Source organism: Gorilla gorilla, chromosome 8, assembly GCF_029281585.2.
Source record: "Gorilla gorilla gorilla isolate KB3781 chromosome 8, NHGRI_mGorGor1-v2.1_pri, whole genome shotgun sequence".
In the NCBI taxonomy this organism is placed as follows: Eukaryota; Metazoa; Chordata; class Mammalia; order Primates; family Hominidae; genus Gorilla; species Gorilla gorilla.
In genome coordinates this window covers 126,422,550-126,438,785 of record NC_073232.2, presented here as the reverse complement: position 1 = coordinate 126,438,785, position 16,236 = coordinate 126,422,550, and the positions used below count along the sequence as shown (strand labels likewise).

The following is a 16,236-nucleotide window of genomic DNA, read 5'->3' as shown; positions in this document are numbered from 1 at the left end:
CGGCTCACTGCAACCTCTGCCTCCCGGGTACAAGCGATTCTCCTGCCCCAGCCTCCCAAGTAGCTGGGATTACAAGCGCCTGCCACCACACCTGGCTAAATTTTGTATTTTTAGTAGAGAGGGGGTTTCACTATGTTGGCCAGGCTGGTCTCGAACTCCTGACTTCGGGAGCCACCTGCCTCAGTCTCCCAGAGTGCTGGGATTACAGGCATGAGCCACTGTGCCTAGCCAGTTCTCTTGTTCCATTAAATTTCTATATGTGCAGTATTCTACATCTGCATATGGAATGTACTTTGTTGGGCAGGCAGTTAAATGAAATGCAGGTTATTTCCGATGTTAAAGTACCTGCAGCTTAAATGGATTTTATAAGAGAAGTTTTCCAACAAATAAAAACCCTAGAAAATGTCAGAAGAATGAAGAGTGCAAGGAAATGTATAACTTTAGGTTAATAACCTAATAACTTAGGTTAATAATTTTAGGTATACTATGTATTTCACAATTAATAAACTTAATTGCAATGCTTTCTTTTCAAAGTATAAAACTTTAACCCATTTGCTATTTAGAAAAAAAGTGCAGCTTGCTGCCAGCGCTCATTTAATTTTACATAAACACACTCGAGGTTGAAACAAATCTGACTGATTTTCAGTGGAAGATAAAATAAAAAAACTGTTCTTGGAGTTATTTCTAAACAGAACTTGTCTCTTATCCTAATGTAACAGAAATGTATATGATGCTACATTAGGATTAGAGACGAGTATTCTCAGGGCAAACGGGAAATGGGTTAAAAATTGTCGCACTTTTTTCGTTTTCTTTCCACTAGGAGTCAGAAGAAATTAAATCAAATGAGCTGGATGCAAAGCTTAGAGTCACAAAAGGAGAACTTGAAAAACAAATGCAAGAAAAATCTGACCAGCTAGAGGTGAGTAGTTTTGCTCTTTATATATCCTAAGTTGCATAATAAATACAGAAAGAGGAATAGTGAGAACTTATTGCTATCTACTTTTAAGGCCTTTTGGAAGGAGCAGGCAATAAATCTTAGACATAGTTTAGCACATTATGATTTGTTGTTTCTTTTAAACTTTTTTAAAGATGCATCATGCCAAAATAAAGGAACTAGAAGATCTGAAGAGAACATTTAAGGAGGGTATGGATGAGTTAAGAACACTGAGAACAAAGGTAATTCAGTCTTTAGTCATGAATCCAGAGGAAGGGTAAATATCTTAAATTTTGAATTCATTCTGATTTTTAAAGTGGTGGGGAAAGGACATTAATATAGAAATGTTCAATAATAAAGGAACTCAGAGTAGAGTAGAGGAGCAATTTCCTAGCAACTTCTTTTGTTGAAAGGAAAATGTCTTCCATGTTAGTCCCTTTGAAGTGTTTGCCAAACATTACTATTTCACAGCACATTTGCTGTGTCTATAACTTATCCTTGGGCTTCTCATCTAAAGGCAGTCTCATCAACGAATCAATTGGAAAGATAGTTGGACCTTAGAACTGTGTCAGAAAATAACAGGAAGGCTATATTTTTCCTGGATATATTTAATAGACGGATAGTTTTAATGGCCAATAATCTGTTAAGTCCTCTTCGTGTTTATAGTCTTTATTGTAAGATTAGTATGTCTTCTAATATGAATATGAATGTGTATCATTCATTTATTTAGAAGTAGTCCTTTAACCACCCTGAATTTGAGGTCACTTAATAATTTTAAATTGTTTTTCATACACCTTCTTGTTTGTTCTTGCCAGTTTTTTGAGGTAGAGGAGATATATTCTTCTTTTTCAGGTGAGGAGATGGTGATTCAGTAAAAAGTGAAAATGACATGCTAAAACTCCCATGACTGAATCATAAGAAATCTGAGACTAAAACCTAGGATTGTAAACTTCGCATTATATTTTCTTCATGTTAATGGTGCTTTAGAATTTTTAGATTATTCATATGTAACCACTATATAAAATAGTTTATAAAGAACAAGAATACATGGTTTGTAACTTGGTTGTGATCATTTGATAGGTGAAATGTCTAGAAGATGAACGATTAAGAACAGAAGATGAATTATCAAAATATAAGGAAATTATTAATCGCCAAAAAGCTGAAATTCAGAATTTATTGGACAAGGTGAAAATTGTAGATCAGCTACAGGAGCAGCTTCAAAGGTACAAAATGAGCAACTTCTGTTTGTATTAATAAGCAAGCTTTTAAATTTTATTTCAAGATTTTCTAAATGCAGTTATTGCATTAAACAAGAAAAAATTTTACAATTTTACTAGCTGAAATTTTTAAATATTTTCTCTTTATCTGAACTTCTTTGGATTATCTTTTGAGTTCTTTCATGGCTTCTAAAAATCAAAGTTTATATTCCTTAAACATTGGTAGTGGCAATTTATAAGACAGAATAGGTTGAGTCTCTTATCCATTCCTTAGCTTTCGAATTCTGTTACTTATGCACAGTGTTTACTTTTTCTTCTAAAAGGTAAATCTTGCTCTAGATCTTTGCATGTGTGTAGCTTAAGATCCGGAGCTGACGTTATTCCTTGGCTCCTTATAAAACCATTTAAGTAAACTCTACTTGTGACATTACCAGACAGAACCTAGATTCAGTTTGAAGCCAGATAGCTTCTTTTCCACACCTTGCTGATAACTAAGCTGCTGAGTGTTGCTAAAAAAATCTTTACCATCATTTAGATTGATTCTGCTAATAAATTCATGGTCACTAACCTGAACTGGAAATATTAATGCACCTAATCTTACCATGTGTCTTTGGTCAGAGGTTCTCCACCATCTTCTAGCATCTTTTCTAAACCCTACCATTTTCTTCACACTTCAGTTTTTCCTCTTACCTTTCTATTTACTCTTGGCAAGTGTTTACTTCTTCACAGAAAAAATGGGAGCTGTCAGGTGACAGTTCTCTCAACGTTTTGCCATCAGTCCCATGAACTGCCTGCATCTGCAGCCATATTTTCTGCTGTTATCATGGAAGAAACAATCGTGTTATCATGGAAGAAACTCCTCTGAATCAAATTAGTCTTTCTACTTCTGCTATGGATTTCATCTCTTCTGACTTTTTGGGTTCTGTCTTGATTATTCTTCTTTATCCTTTATGTCTTACCTTTCTCCACTTTCTTTTTCTTTCTACACTTAAACATAATTGTCTTTTAAAAATATCAAAACTCCTATGGCTTTGCCCTGCCAGGTTTTCTCCTTTCCTTTGCAGCCAAACTTTATAGAATCTTCTGTATTCATTCTCCGTTTCCTCACTTCCTATGTTCTGTACCCCTCCACTTCATTCTAGCTTTTACCCCAACATTTTATTAAAAATTACTGATATATCCCTGCATATGGTAGACACATTTCAGACCCACGCTTGCTTGAATTCTTATCATCTTTTAACACTGTTGAATTCAGTTGTCTTTCTTGATAGGCTTGTTCCTTTGGCTTCATTTCCATCACATGCTGATGTTCCTCTCACCTTTTTGGCAACTCTCTCTCAATCTCCTTGGCAGGCTTCTCTTTCTCTCATAATGCCCTCTTGTTCTAATGTTATTGTAACTTTGGGTGATCCCAACTATTTTTATAGTACGCTGCAGGACTTTTGAATCATTATCTTTAGCCCTTTTCACTAAGCTCCAGGCACAAGTATTAAAGATACCTCAAACTTTAGCATTTCCAAAATCGGTTTCTCTGTCCCATGCTTCTCCTCACATGTTCCTAGGATGAATGATGAGTGCAGCATCCATGTGACTGTCCAGCTTAGCAGGCTGGGGGCCATCCTCAGCTCTTCTTTCCTTCTCCTCACACATCTAACCAGTCACAAAGTATTAGTGATGCTAAGTCTGTAACATCTGTCAAGTCCATTCACTTTTTACCTCCCTGCTGCTACTACCATAGTCCAAGCTATTAGCAGCTCTCACCTGGAAAACTGCCACAGTTTGTATTTTTTCTGCTTATATCCTCTCTAATCTGTTTTCCACACTATGGTTAGTATAATCCTTTTTAAAAGGAAATTTCAAAACTCTTCATTGATTTCCCACTGCCTCAGAGATTGTCTAGTGAGTTCCATTGCCTTAGCATGGCTTGTAAGATTAGTGACCTGTCCCTTGCTGCTTCCATGCCTTCCCTTTTTTCACCCTTGTATTTCAGCTGTAGTTGGTTAACAGATGTTAATGGATTGTTTCCTATTTCCCAAACCCTGTGTTAAGTGCTAGGGATATAGTACAGTCCTTCTCTTCATCAATATTGAACATCTGTTAGGACCAACAAGAAGCCTCTTATTCCCTTCCCAGTTTTTAGCACATACTGTTTGTTCCCTTTACCTGGAGCATATTTTGTTCTCCAGTAACTCCTGCTTTGCCTTTAGGTCAGGGATCAACCATGGCTTACAAAACAAATCCAGCCCACTACCTCTTTTAGTAAATGAAGTTTTTTTGGAACACATCCACACTCATTCATGTAATATCTGTGGCAGTTTTCATAGTACAATGGCAGAGTGGAACAATTGCAGCAAAACCATATGACCCAGAAGCCTAACTTATTTACTATCTGATCTTTTACAGGAAAAGGTTGCTGACTCCTGCTTCAAGTATTAGTTTGAGCATCACTTACTCTAGTTTAGGCAAACCCACTCTGTGCTTTTATCATAAAAAATGTTTTTTTACACATATAATTTCCACACTTGACTAAAAGCTCTTTGAAAGCAGAGGCCATGTTGGTCTTGCTCACTTTTCTTTCCAGCTCTTATTTCCTGGCATATATTAGGCATTTATAAATATTTGGATGAATGAATAGAAGTACCTTTATTAAGCATTTGACTAGATGAAAATTCCCAAACCATTAATTTAATGTCTTTTAATGGTTTATTTTTTCTTAAATATAAATTTTGTTTTTTAGAGGTAAGCAAGAAATTGAAAATTTGAAAGAAGAAGTGGAAAGTCTTAATTCTTTGATTAATGACCTACAAAAAGACATCGAAGGCAGTAGGAAAAGAGAATCTGAGCTGCTGCTGTTTACAGAAAGGCTCACTAGTAAAAATGCACAGCTTCAGTCTGAATCCAATTCTTTGCAGTCACAATTTGATAAAGTTTCCTGTAGTGAAAGTCAGTTACAAAGCCAGTGTGAACAAATGAAACAGACAAATATTAATTTGGTAAGTATAAATTTACATTTTTTTTAAAACAACGTAACAAGCACAAATTAAATTTCCCTAACAGTATAAAAGTAATGGTAGTTGAATTAAATTCTTTCCTGGACACTGACTTTCTGACAATTTCAACTGCTGTAAGAAATGTCAGTTTTTCCTCAACTGTTACAATTTATAATAAAATTTCTTCCTAAAATGATTATGAATAATATTTTACTTTTGAAAATGAGAAAACTGGTTTGTGTCCTTTCTAACTAGAATCATTGTATATTTTTAAAAGGTACTTTAAATTTCTATTTTTATAATTTATGAGAGTGTCTTCAAGTTACTCATAAAAATGATTTGAGACTTTAGTCCAAAAATTCAACAACCTGTATCACATGTTGCTTGGTATGTATAGAATGACATTCTCGTTAATGTATCCCCCTGCTTTTCTATATGAGAACTGTGAGAAGCTCAAGTAAACAAAAGCTGGTAAGGAATAATAATAGAAGAATCTCCACTGTCAAGAACCTTAGATTGTTAAGGTTATAAACTGAGCATTAATGGAAACAAACATACTAAAATTGGTGGTTTTTGTTTTACTTACTATTCAGGAAAGTAGGTTGTTGAAAGAGGAAGAACTGCGAAAAGAGGAAGTCCAAACTCTGCAAGCTGAACTCGCTTGTAGACAAACAGAAGTTAAAGCATTGAGTACCCAGGTAGAAGAATTAAAAGATGAGTTAGTAACTCAGAGACGTAAACATGCCTCTAGTATCAAGGATCTCACCAAACAACTTCAGCAAGGTACAAAATTCTTCCACACTTAGACCATGAATGTGTTTGTTTCTTTTAATCATTAGGATTTTATTTTTTGTGATTCTGCCACATTGATTGAAGCTGTATGTTTTCTTTGTTAATATTAGTAAACCAAATTGTTAAACGTCTTGGAATTTCATGACCGATCTTTTATCCTAAAGGATATCTTGTATGCTAAAGGACATTTACTCACAGAATCACAAAACATGAGAATTGGGAAAGTAATGTTAGGGCATTAGTATCTAAACTTTTGATCACATACTCCTGTCAGTAAAAAGTGCCTAGGCATTTGTTCTCCAATTTAGATATGTTTATTTATACATTTTAAACATGTGTTAGTCTTTTATATATATTAGAACATATGAAAAATAGAAATTTAAAATAATCTATCTTTAAATATCAGTATAAATAGCAGTTCTGATATCTTCTCCTTTTACATTCCTGTGATTTCTTTTGTGCTGCATCTAGGCTACTGGCATCTAGGGTGCAGATACCCCAGATGCGTCCTCTGACTTGGAAATCGTTGCGACTTAACTCTTCACCTGGGTTTCAAGAAACAGACCCCAGAAAGTTATAAATTACCCAGACATAACAATTGACTGCTGAACTGGATTCCAGATTTCTTTCTTTTAAAAAGTCATACAGTCATTGGGTGTCTGTGCTATACGCTTGGGATACAAAAATAAATAAGACGTATTTCAACCTCCTATTCTCTACTATTTCTCACAGCTTTATTTGTGTTAAAATAGGGTGAAACATAGTAATAAGCTAAAAGGGACTTAGCATTTACTTAATATGAATATATTCAGATATTTGCCATCGAGTTTAGTTTGTTTTTATAGATGTAATTGAAGGGAAATTTGGAAGAAATTTCTGGTACTGTAAGGAACTTCTAAATCTTTCAATACTTTAAAAAGTTAACTCCACTGTAATTAAGTGATGCCAGTGTCAGTTATAATGTTGTTTCTGTATATTTTGTACTTGACTTTTACATTTCCTAATGACATTTTATATGAATGACACAGCCCTCTGCCTAAAGTATGTATTCAAGAACTTTCTCTTGTCTATGCCATTTTTGCCTCAGTGATTTTAGCAATTAAAGTCAGAGATGGTAGGAGCAAATGGTCCTGATAATTGTGACGAATAATCTTCTTTTTCCTATAGCACGAAGAAAATTAGATCAGGTTGACAGTGGAAGCTATGACAAAGAAGTCAGCAGCATGGGAAGTCGTTCTAGTTCATCAGGTAAAAAACTAGTGGCTCTAGTTGTTATTTCATGATTGATATAAAAATAAATAGCATTTTTGGCCAGGTGTGATGGCTCACACCTGTAATCCCAGCACTTTGGGAGGACGAGATGAGTGGATCACCTGAGGTCAGAAGTTCAAAACCAGTCTGGCCAACATGGAGAAACCCCGTCTCTACTAAAAATGCAAAAATTAGCTGAGTGTGGTAGCTCACGCCTGTAATCCCAGCTACTCGGGAGGCTGAGGCACGAGAATCACTTGGAGGTGGAAGTTGCAGTGAGCTGAGATCGCATCACTGCACTCCAGCCTGGGCAACAGAGCAAGACTCTGTCTCAAAAAATAAATAAATAAATAGCATTTTTTATTTTAAAAAGTATTGATATGCTTTGTTTCATTTTGAAGTATGAAAAATTGTGGTTATATATAATTATATTGTAAAAAATGTTTCTGGTTAAATATTTAAGTTCTACTCATGACCTGGGGTTTCAGATTTGTCATGGGGTTCTATGTGATGATCTGTCTCCCTACCTTCTTTTGTATTCGTTTTGTTTTCTTTTTCTTTCTTTTTTTTTGAGACAGGTCTTAACTCAGTCACCCAGGCTGGAGTGCAGTAGTGTGGCTTTGGCTCCCTGCAGCCTCAACCACAATCTTCCCACCTCAGCCTCTCAAGTAACTGGAACTATAGGCACTTACCACCACGCCTAGCTAATGTTTATTTTTTGTTTTTATGTTTTTGTTTTGTTTTTTGTATAGACAAGATCTCACTATGTTGCCCAGGCTGATCTTGAACTCCTGGCTTCAAGTGATCCTCCCACCTTGGCCTCCCAGAGTTCTGGGATGACAAGCTTGAGCCTCCGCGCCCAGCCCCTTCTTTTTTCTAGGCTGCTGCTGCTTTATTCTGTGCAACAGCTTCCTCTTCCGTTTTTTAAAATTGAAATTTGCGTTAATCCATACAAAGAGATTTGGTGTACAGTGGTCTCTCTCTTTTTCTTTTAACACCCAAGAACAAATGAAGGTGTCATCATTGTGTATGAGATTTTTACGTATATATGCACATGTATATATTTTTACATCTTTTAGTTTTTCTCATGATATACCTATGTTCTAAAGTAAAAATGGGTAGAGTCTATAAAATTATGATTGAAACCATTGTGAAAATGATAATTAGCAAAATATCAGTGTTTGTGTCTTTTTTTGGAATGCCAAGAACCATGCTAAGCACTTGAAACATACCATTTACCCTGCAAAAAATTCATGTGAGGTAGGTATTATAATTCCCATTTTACAGATGAGGAAACCAAGATTCAGAGAGGCTGCATGATTCACCCAAAATCCACAGTGAGAACTCTTTGACTCCACAGTCCTTTCTTGGCACTACACTATATTGCCTCCCAGAGGTTGCACATTAGGAGAAAACCATCATCAGTTGTTACAATAGTGGGAAAAAATGTGTAGTAGAAAGAACATGGATTTGAAATTATAGACATGTATTTAGATCCCAGCTCTGCCATTTATTCATTATATAACTTTGGATAAGATATATTACTTAAAGCTATAAAATCGGATTGGAAAAAACTAATCTTTGTAGGGTAAAGAGGATCAGGTTCTTCTCATTGATGTTGGTAAAAGTAATACCTAACTCTACATAATGCTTACTGTATGCCTTTTTCTAAGCATTTCACATGTATTAATTCATTTAAATGAGGATAACAATCCTGTGAGGTAAATAATATCATTTATGCCATTTTAAGATGACATAACCAAGGCACAGAAAATTAAATACCTTGTCCAAAGTCACACAGTTAGTAAGTAGAGGAGTAGTATTTGAACCTAGACAGGCTGGCCTCAGAGCTTAACCCACTATATTCTAACCTCTCTTTTTCTGTCTCCTCTCATACCTCTGTTCCTCTCCTCCCTTCCTCCTCCTCTCTGCTTTGTTCTGTTATAGTTTAATTTTGGTCTCACTTTAGACTTGTTATTCTTTTTGAGATCCTTGTTGCTCTATTACCACTTCCTGAGAGACACAGTATAGACCCTGTTGGTACCTCTGTCACCAGTATATTCAGAAACCAGAACCTCAGCCACGTTGACCTGTGTTGTCTTCTGTGTCCAACTCTGTTAGAGTGAATATTTGAAATGATGCTGGAATAAGTAATATATGAGATGAGAGGTGATGTTAGATTAAGCACAGTATCTAAACCAATTTTTTTTGTCTTCAGGGTCCCTGAATGCTCGAAGCAGTGCAGAAGATCGATCTCCAGAAAATACTGGGTCCTCAGTAGCTGTGGATAACTTTCCACAAGTAGATAAGGCCATGTTGATTGAGAGGATAGTTCGGCTGCAAAAAGCACATGCCCGGAAAAATGAAAAGATAGAATTTATGGAGGACCACATCAAACAACTGGTGGAAGAAATTAGGAAAAAAACAAAGTATGTATTGTTACGGTAGCATGATCAGTCTTCAAAATACCATTACTCATATAGCAAAGTTACTGTTTTTAAAATTAGTCATATCAAGAACCTATCTTTCAAAAAATAATTATAGTTATTCAGTTCCCAGTCTTTTATGGTCACCTATTATGTTCTAGGTTTTGTGAATACTAAGATGAAATAAAACACAGGTCTTTCCTTTAAGGTGATAGAGAGTTCAGTCAGTGTTAATATTTTTAAGATACTTAAACAACTTTAGATTTTAAAAAGATAATGCTTTACTTAGCTTTTTATTTTCATGACTGTGGCTCTAAGAGGTATATATGGGGTTGTGGATTTTTTTTTCCTGTTGGGTAGGACGTAGTGGGATAATTTATTGAGTACCTAGTAGCACAAGGCGCTGTGCCTGTGGCTTGGCAGTATCTCATTGATTGCTTACAACCACTCAGTGCGTGAGTTCTCTAATTTTGCAGATAACTGGGGCTCAGGTCACATCACTAAATGTCCCAGGGTCACCGTTCATCCCTTGTGTGACAGACCTAGAGCTGGAGATCCAAACCCAGCTCTGAGTAACTCTGAGGAGTGCTGCGCCACATTCCTCTCACAAATTCTGTTTTATGTAAATAAAAGTTGTTTTTATATTGCGGGCCTTTTCCAATGACTTTTTGATTTTTATTTTGAAATACTTTTAGACTTATAGGAAAGTTTGCCTGTGACTTTTAAAAGAAAGAGCATAAAATACAGCAAGTTGTAAGTCTAATAATAGGAAAACAGAAAATATTAACAGAAATTGAGCGATAAAGAAATTGCTCAGCTAGGTATGGTGTCTCACACCTGTAATCCCAGCACTTTGGGAGGCTGGAGGCCGAGGCAGGAGGATTGCTTGAGGCTAGGAGGTCAACCAGCCTGAGCAACATAGCAAGACCCCATCTCAAAAAAAAATTATTCAGGCATGGTGGTACATGTCTGTGGTCCTAGCTGCTCAGAAGGCTGAGGCAGGAGGATCGCTTGAGCCCATGCAGTGGAGGCTGCAGTGAGCTATGTTTGTGTCACTGCACTCCAGCCTGGGTGACAAAATGAGACCTTATCTCTTTAAAAACAAACAAAAAAGCTCAAATTTTGATTAATAAGGAAAGAAATAGAAAAGCAATGTTTATATGTCTTTACTCCGAATGCTACAATAGAACAAAAATGAGATAGTTTAAGAAACCATCTGAATAAGGAGAATTCTTTTCTAATATAGTTAGGTTATTAACCTAATATTTATTTTATGCTTATCTTTATGATTAGTTGACTTTTGCAAATTCCATTTTTTTTAATTCTACAAGTACACAACTGATACTATCATTTTGTTTTGCAGAATAATTCAAAGTTATATTTTACGAGAAGAATCAGGCACACTTTCTTCAGAGGCATCTGATTTTAACAAAGTTCATTTAAGTAGACGGGGTGGCATCATGGCATCTTTATATACATCCCATCCAGCTGACAATGGATTAACATTGGAGCTCTCTTTGGAAATCAACCGAAAATTACAGGCTGTTTTGGAGGATACGTTACTAAAAAATATTACTTTGAAGGTATTTGTGTTTCTCATTCACACACCAACCAGTAAACATGGCAAAATGATGCCTGTTTCACAGTCTGATCTAGCAATTAGCTGGGCTGTTTCTGTAATGCAAGGCAGTCATTTTACCCAAAGATGAAGTTTCGTGATTTTCTCTTTTTAAAAAGTATAGTTTTTTATATTAGGAAAGATGAAAAATAGCAAAAATTAATTTTGTATTTGATAGACACTAAGATGTCATTAAATTTGCATTGGATGGGCTTTGACGTATAATTAGTTTTGATTGCTAAAATAATTTTTTAAGATTATGACATTTCTGATTTATTTTTCAGCTTTATTTTATTTTTTGCAGTTAATATTTTATTTTTGCTGTGGGTGGGCCTTGAAAATTAGTAGTTAGTTTAAAAATAATTTTAAAATCAGTAATAGTAAGTAATCATTTTATGCATTAAAAAATTGCTGTAGCTTCAGTAGAAAGTTTGAGTGTTACTTTGAAATGGACAGGAGTACTTTACTGAAAACAGCTGTGTGTCACTAGTTTATCTGACATAGCATTTAGGACTAACCACTCTTTCATTTCCAAAATTTAGGCAAAAAATAGTTCAAACTGAATCGTTTTATTTATTATACTTTTGTTTTTCTCTTCCCTTTCCCCTCACCCCAATTATTAAAGGAAAATCTACAAACACTTGGAACAGAAATAGAACGTCTTATTAAACACCAGCATGAACTAGAACAGAGGACAAAGAAAACCTAAAACAAGCCTCTTGCTCAGTAAAGAGACAAAAGCCACACAGGAGTAGGTGCCACTGACCTCTATTGTTGGAAACTTTCTTCCACTTTTTGTTTCAGCCAGTAAAAATATTGTTTTGCTTCATCTGTACACAAAAAATACCCTTTTACAATATGAATGCATTGCTGTATATACTGTAAGACTGAAAGCTTTGATGAAATTTGTTTTTGTATGGTGCAATATGACAGCCTGTCATTGAATCTAAACAACTTAATTTGCTTGTATTCATAAGTGTTGAACATTACAAGGGCTTTTATAAAAAACCCTTTGTTCATATTTCTTCCCTTTAAAATATGTAATGTCAAAAATGACTCACCTTTTAAAAATTATGCATGAAAACAGGTGGTAAACATTCAGTAATACGCTATTTCTCCAACATCAAGACAACTAAAACAAATGATAAAAATGTTTATTTTTACACTCCAGCATATCGGGTGAGTTTTAGTGATGTGTATGAATACTTAAATCTTTTAATTTCAGTTTTAATGAAAGCTGAACTTAATAGGAAAGCTAGCTCTTGGTAACTAGCAATGATCAGGCATTGTTTGCCTCTGTCAGGTTTTCTTATCTGTTTTAGGTACATTTTTTCAGATTCTGATTGTTTGAGTTAATGGTTGAATTTTTAAAGTTTTTAGTTACTTAAAATATGATTTTAAATTACATATTAATTTAGAAAATTCCTGTGTTTACTTACATTTTAAATTGTGAAGTGGATCCAATCATTAGAACAGAGAGAATAGTTCTTTGAAACTGAAATACTTTAGTTTTACTGACCTTGTGTAAAGATAAATATTTATGAAGAACCAGCTTCCAAAAGAAACCAGCATATGGCACTATAAACTATTTCATTTGAGCACCATTCTTTACCATGGATATATTAATTATGTATTATAGTGGAGTGATCATACAGTTCCCCCAAATGTGATGTTTCAGTGTATTTATTTAAAACATAAAGTAGACCGGGTGCAGTAGCTCACGCCTGTAATCCCAGCACTTTGGGAAGCCAAGGCAGGAGGATTACCTGAGGCCAGGAGTTTAAGACCAGCCTTGGCAACATAGCGAGACCCCCATCTCTACAAAGAAATTTTAAAAGATTATCCAGGCATGGTGGTGCATGCCTATAGTTCCAGCTACTCGGGAGGCTGAAGCGGTAGAATAACTTGAGCACAGGAGGTCAAGGCTGCAGGTGAGCCATGATCGTGTCACTGCACTCCAGCCTAGGCAACAGAGCAAGACCCTGTCTCATAAAACAAAAAACCTCACACATACCTAAAATAAGTATATATCTGTAACCAAAGGAACTTAATTTTAGAGCCAAATTTTTCTGTCTTGTTGGATTTTTTACAATGTTTAAGATATACACTTAAGTGTTGCCGTAGTATCAATATTTCTGTCATTGAATTTTTTCTCACCCCTTATTATTTCTCACTTACAATTTCTGAGCATGATTTTTCATAATTCATTATCTTCAGATCATTACTATAATAAGATACCGTGGCTCTTATGCAGATATTGCAGCAAGCCTTGTTTGGTTTGGATTTTTGCATCCCTTTTTCTCCCATTAAGGGAATTAAGTTTTGGGATGATGGATTAAAAGCCTGTGAAGAATTGTATGGGCTCTAAAAGTTGGGCTCATGGTGGCAATATCCTTTTAATGTGTTTTAACATTTTTTAATCAACATCGTTTAAAAATAATTTACTAGGGATTAGATTATTTAATGTCTTTTTTTCTATATATTGAATTAGATGTTATCCCAAAACAAATATCTTTTCACTTCAAAATGAAAATATATGTCCAAAGATGTTTTATTTTTAGAATAGTTATAAAAAGTATTAGTCTTAACATAATGTGTCTTGTTCTTTTTACCAATAATAATTTATCAATATAAGAGGGAAAGTGCAATCAAATCTGAATTATTTTACTATTTGTTTCTAGACACACTACTTAACACGCCTAAAGACTACTTTGAGTAGGCAACATAACTAAATTTTTCTAGTTTCTTGTGATACAGGTTCATAAACTACAATATTTGGATTTTTTTCCCCAAGGCACAAAATGTATAATGGAGACCAAATAGTGATCAGATCCATAGTATCCTATACCTATACACTTTAAAATATATATACATTTTAGACAAAAATGCACACTCCAGTATTAATATTTGTGCTACCATCTACTTGGAGAAGTTTAATGAGAAAATTTTAGAAGAAAACTATTACAAACAATGTTTTGACTCTATTACCTGTTTTGCCTTATACATTTTAGAAATTGGAAATTTTTTAAAGAAAATGCTTTAGTTTTCTTTTGTTCTTCACTGTCTACCGTGTGCTTTTGTATATGGATCAGGACTGAGCAAAGTAATTACATGTATCAGAGATACTTATCTCTATACTGATTCACAGACAGCTCCTGATGTAAGGATTTAGAGGGCCTTCTGCCCTCTAAATATCTGGTGAGAAGAATGGGGTATCTGGAAAAGGAAAATGATCTGGATAAATCTGAGACCTGGGGGGAGGTTTGTTTTATATGTTCATTATTGGTTGTTACATATCAAGGCTGTTTTGGTTATTTATCAATATTGTGGTTTATTTGAGCTGGAAGTGATTTTTTCTGTATATGTATATGTATACACTTCAATAGGTTTTAATTTTGAAGTGAATATTTGCCATGACTCCATTTTCCCCATACCACTTCAGACTTTAGCCTGTTTAGTTTTAAGGACTGAAAATGGTAGGTTTGGGCAGAAGAATGAATTTGAACTTTGATGGGGTTTTTTTGTTTTTACTTTCTATCTTCATAACCATTTAAAGCGATTTAGCTTGAAATTAAATTTTATCAGGCTACCAACATGTTATTTATTTATTTAATAAACACATTTATTGAAAACCTATACTATTGTATTGGCACCATACAGGGTATTGTATTTATACTAGTGAGCAGACCAGGGCATTTCCATCCTCATGGAGTTCATGGTCTAATGAAAATAGCTGGGGCCAGGTGTGGTGGCTCACCCCTGTAATCCCAGCACTTTGGGAGGCTGAGGTGGGAGGATTGTTTGAGCCCAGGAGTTTGAGACCAGCCAGGGCAACATGGCAAAACCCCATGTGTACAAAAGATTAAAAAATTAGCCAGATGCAGTGGCACATGGCTGTGGTCCCAGCTACCCAGGAGGCTGAGTTGGGAGGATCATCTGAGCCTGGGAGGTTGAAGCTTGCAGTGAGCTATGATTGCCACTGTACTCTATACTCCAGCCTGGGTGACAGAGTGAGACCCTGTCTCAAAAAAAAAAAAAAAAAAAAAAGGAAAGAAAATAGCTAGGAGACAATCAGAGCAGACCTTGGGCTTCTGTGGCTCATCTCAGCCCTTTATAACTGGCCTGAGAAGAGGGTTTATCTACTTGTGCAAGTGGCCCAGAAATCTCTTACATGAGGCTTTGGAAAATCCTTGCAAAGGTACGCTGAAAGCAAATTACTGTTTTCCTGGTGGTTCTGCACGTTTTCTAACTTTTATCATAGTTTGATTTTCATTATTTAAGAAAAAATAAAAAATCCAAAGACCATAAGATGGCATTAGATTTTTTACCATTAAATTATTAATGCCTATTTGGTGCTCATAAAGATTAATCATGTCACGCATGTTTCCAATCTTTCTTTTGCAGTATATTATTTTCTAAAAATTGTTACATACAAATTTAAACCAAGATTTATCAGTAAAAGAAAAAAATAGAATCCTTAATAATGTAAATGTTATTATATATGCTACGCTGGTGAAAATATTTTTATAAATCATGTTGTCATTTATGCTTTATGAATGTTGACTCCAGTAGCCTATTTTTCAATAACCTTTTTTTTAAAAGCAATTTTTTTTGACACCAAGATTGTTGATTTTTAATTAACACCAGTTAGTGGCACTAGAAACCTGAAAATTTTCAAGGATGAACAAAGAAAAATTGAAAAGGTAATCTAAACATGGAGAATTTTTAGGAAAATAAATGAAAAATATAATTGTATATTACAGATGTATTTTTCTTCTGGAATGGAATTCTTTTTTTAAAATGCAAATCACTATCCATTTTGACTGCAATGATGAAACTTGTTTATCTTCCAGAGGACATATATATATGTGTGTGTGTGTGTATTGTACAGATATCTTTAATTTGATTACACTGTTTCTTGTAAATATGTTTCTGTATAAAATGAAACTTTTCAAGAGGATTCTATGTATATATTGTACTTATTAAATAGGTAATGCCTATTTACCAA

The 16,236-nt window shown here is 34.8% G+C and overlaps 1 protein-coding gene across 1 annotated transcript in view; it reads left to right on the top strand.

Annotated features, from left to right (window-relative positions):
* Nucleotides 1–16,236, top strand: part of CCDC186 (coiled-coil domain containing 186) — a 53,155-nt gene extending 36,919 nt beyond the window's left edge. The window contains exons 9-17 of the mRNA XM_055352185.2: nt 821–919; nt 1,090–1,176; nt 2,015–2,157; nt 4,889–5,144; nt 5,735–5,924; nt 7,101–7,181; nt 9,403–9,613; nt 10,974–11,193; nt 11,854–16,236. Coding sequence (XP_055208160.1) covers nt 821–919; nt 1,090–1,176; nt 2,015–2,157; nt 4,889–5,144; nt 5,735–5,924; nt 7,101–7,181; nt 9,403–9,613; nt 10,974–11,193; nt 11,854–11,937 — 1,371 coding nt within the window. The 3' untranslated portion in view covers nt 11,938–16,236. The remainder of the gene's footprint in view (nt 1–820; nt 920–1,089; nt 1,177–2,014; nt 2,158–4,888; nt 5,145–5,734; nt 5,925–7,100; nt 7,182–9,402; nt 9,614–10,973; nt 11,194–11,853) is intronic.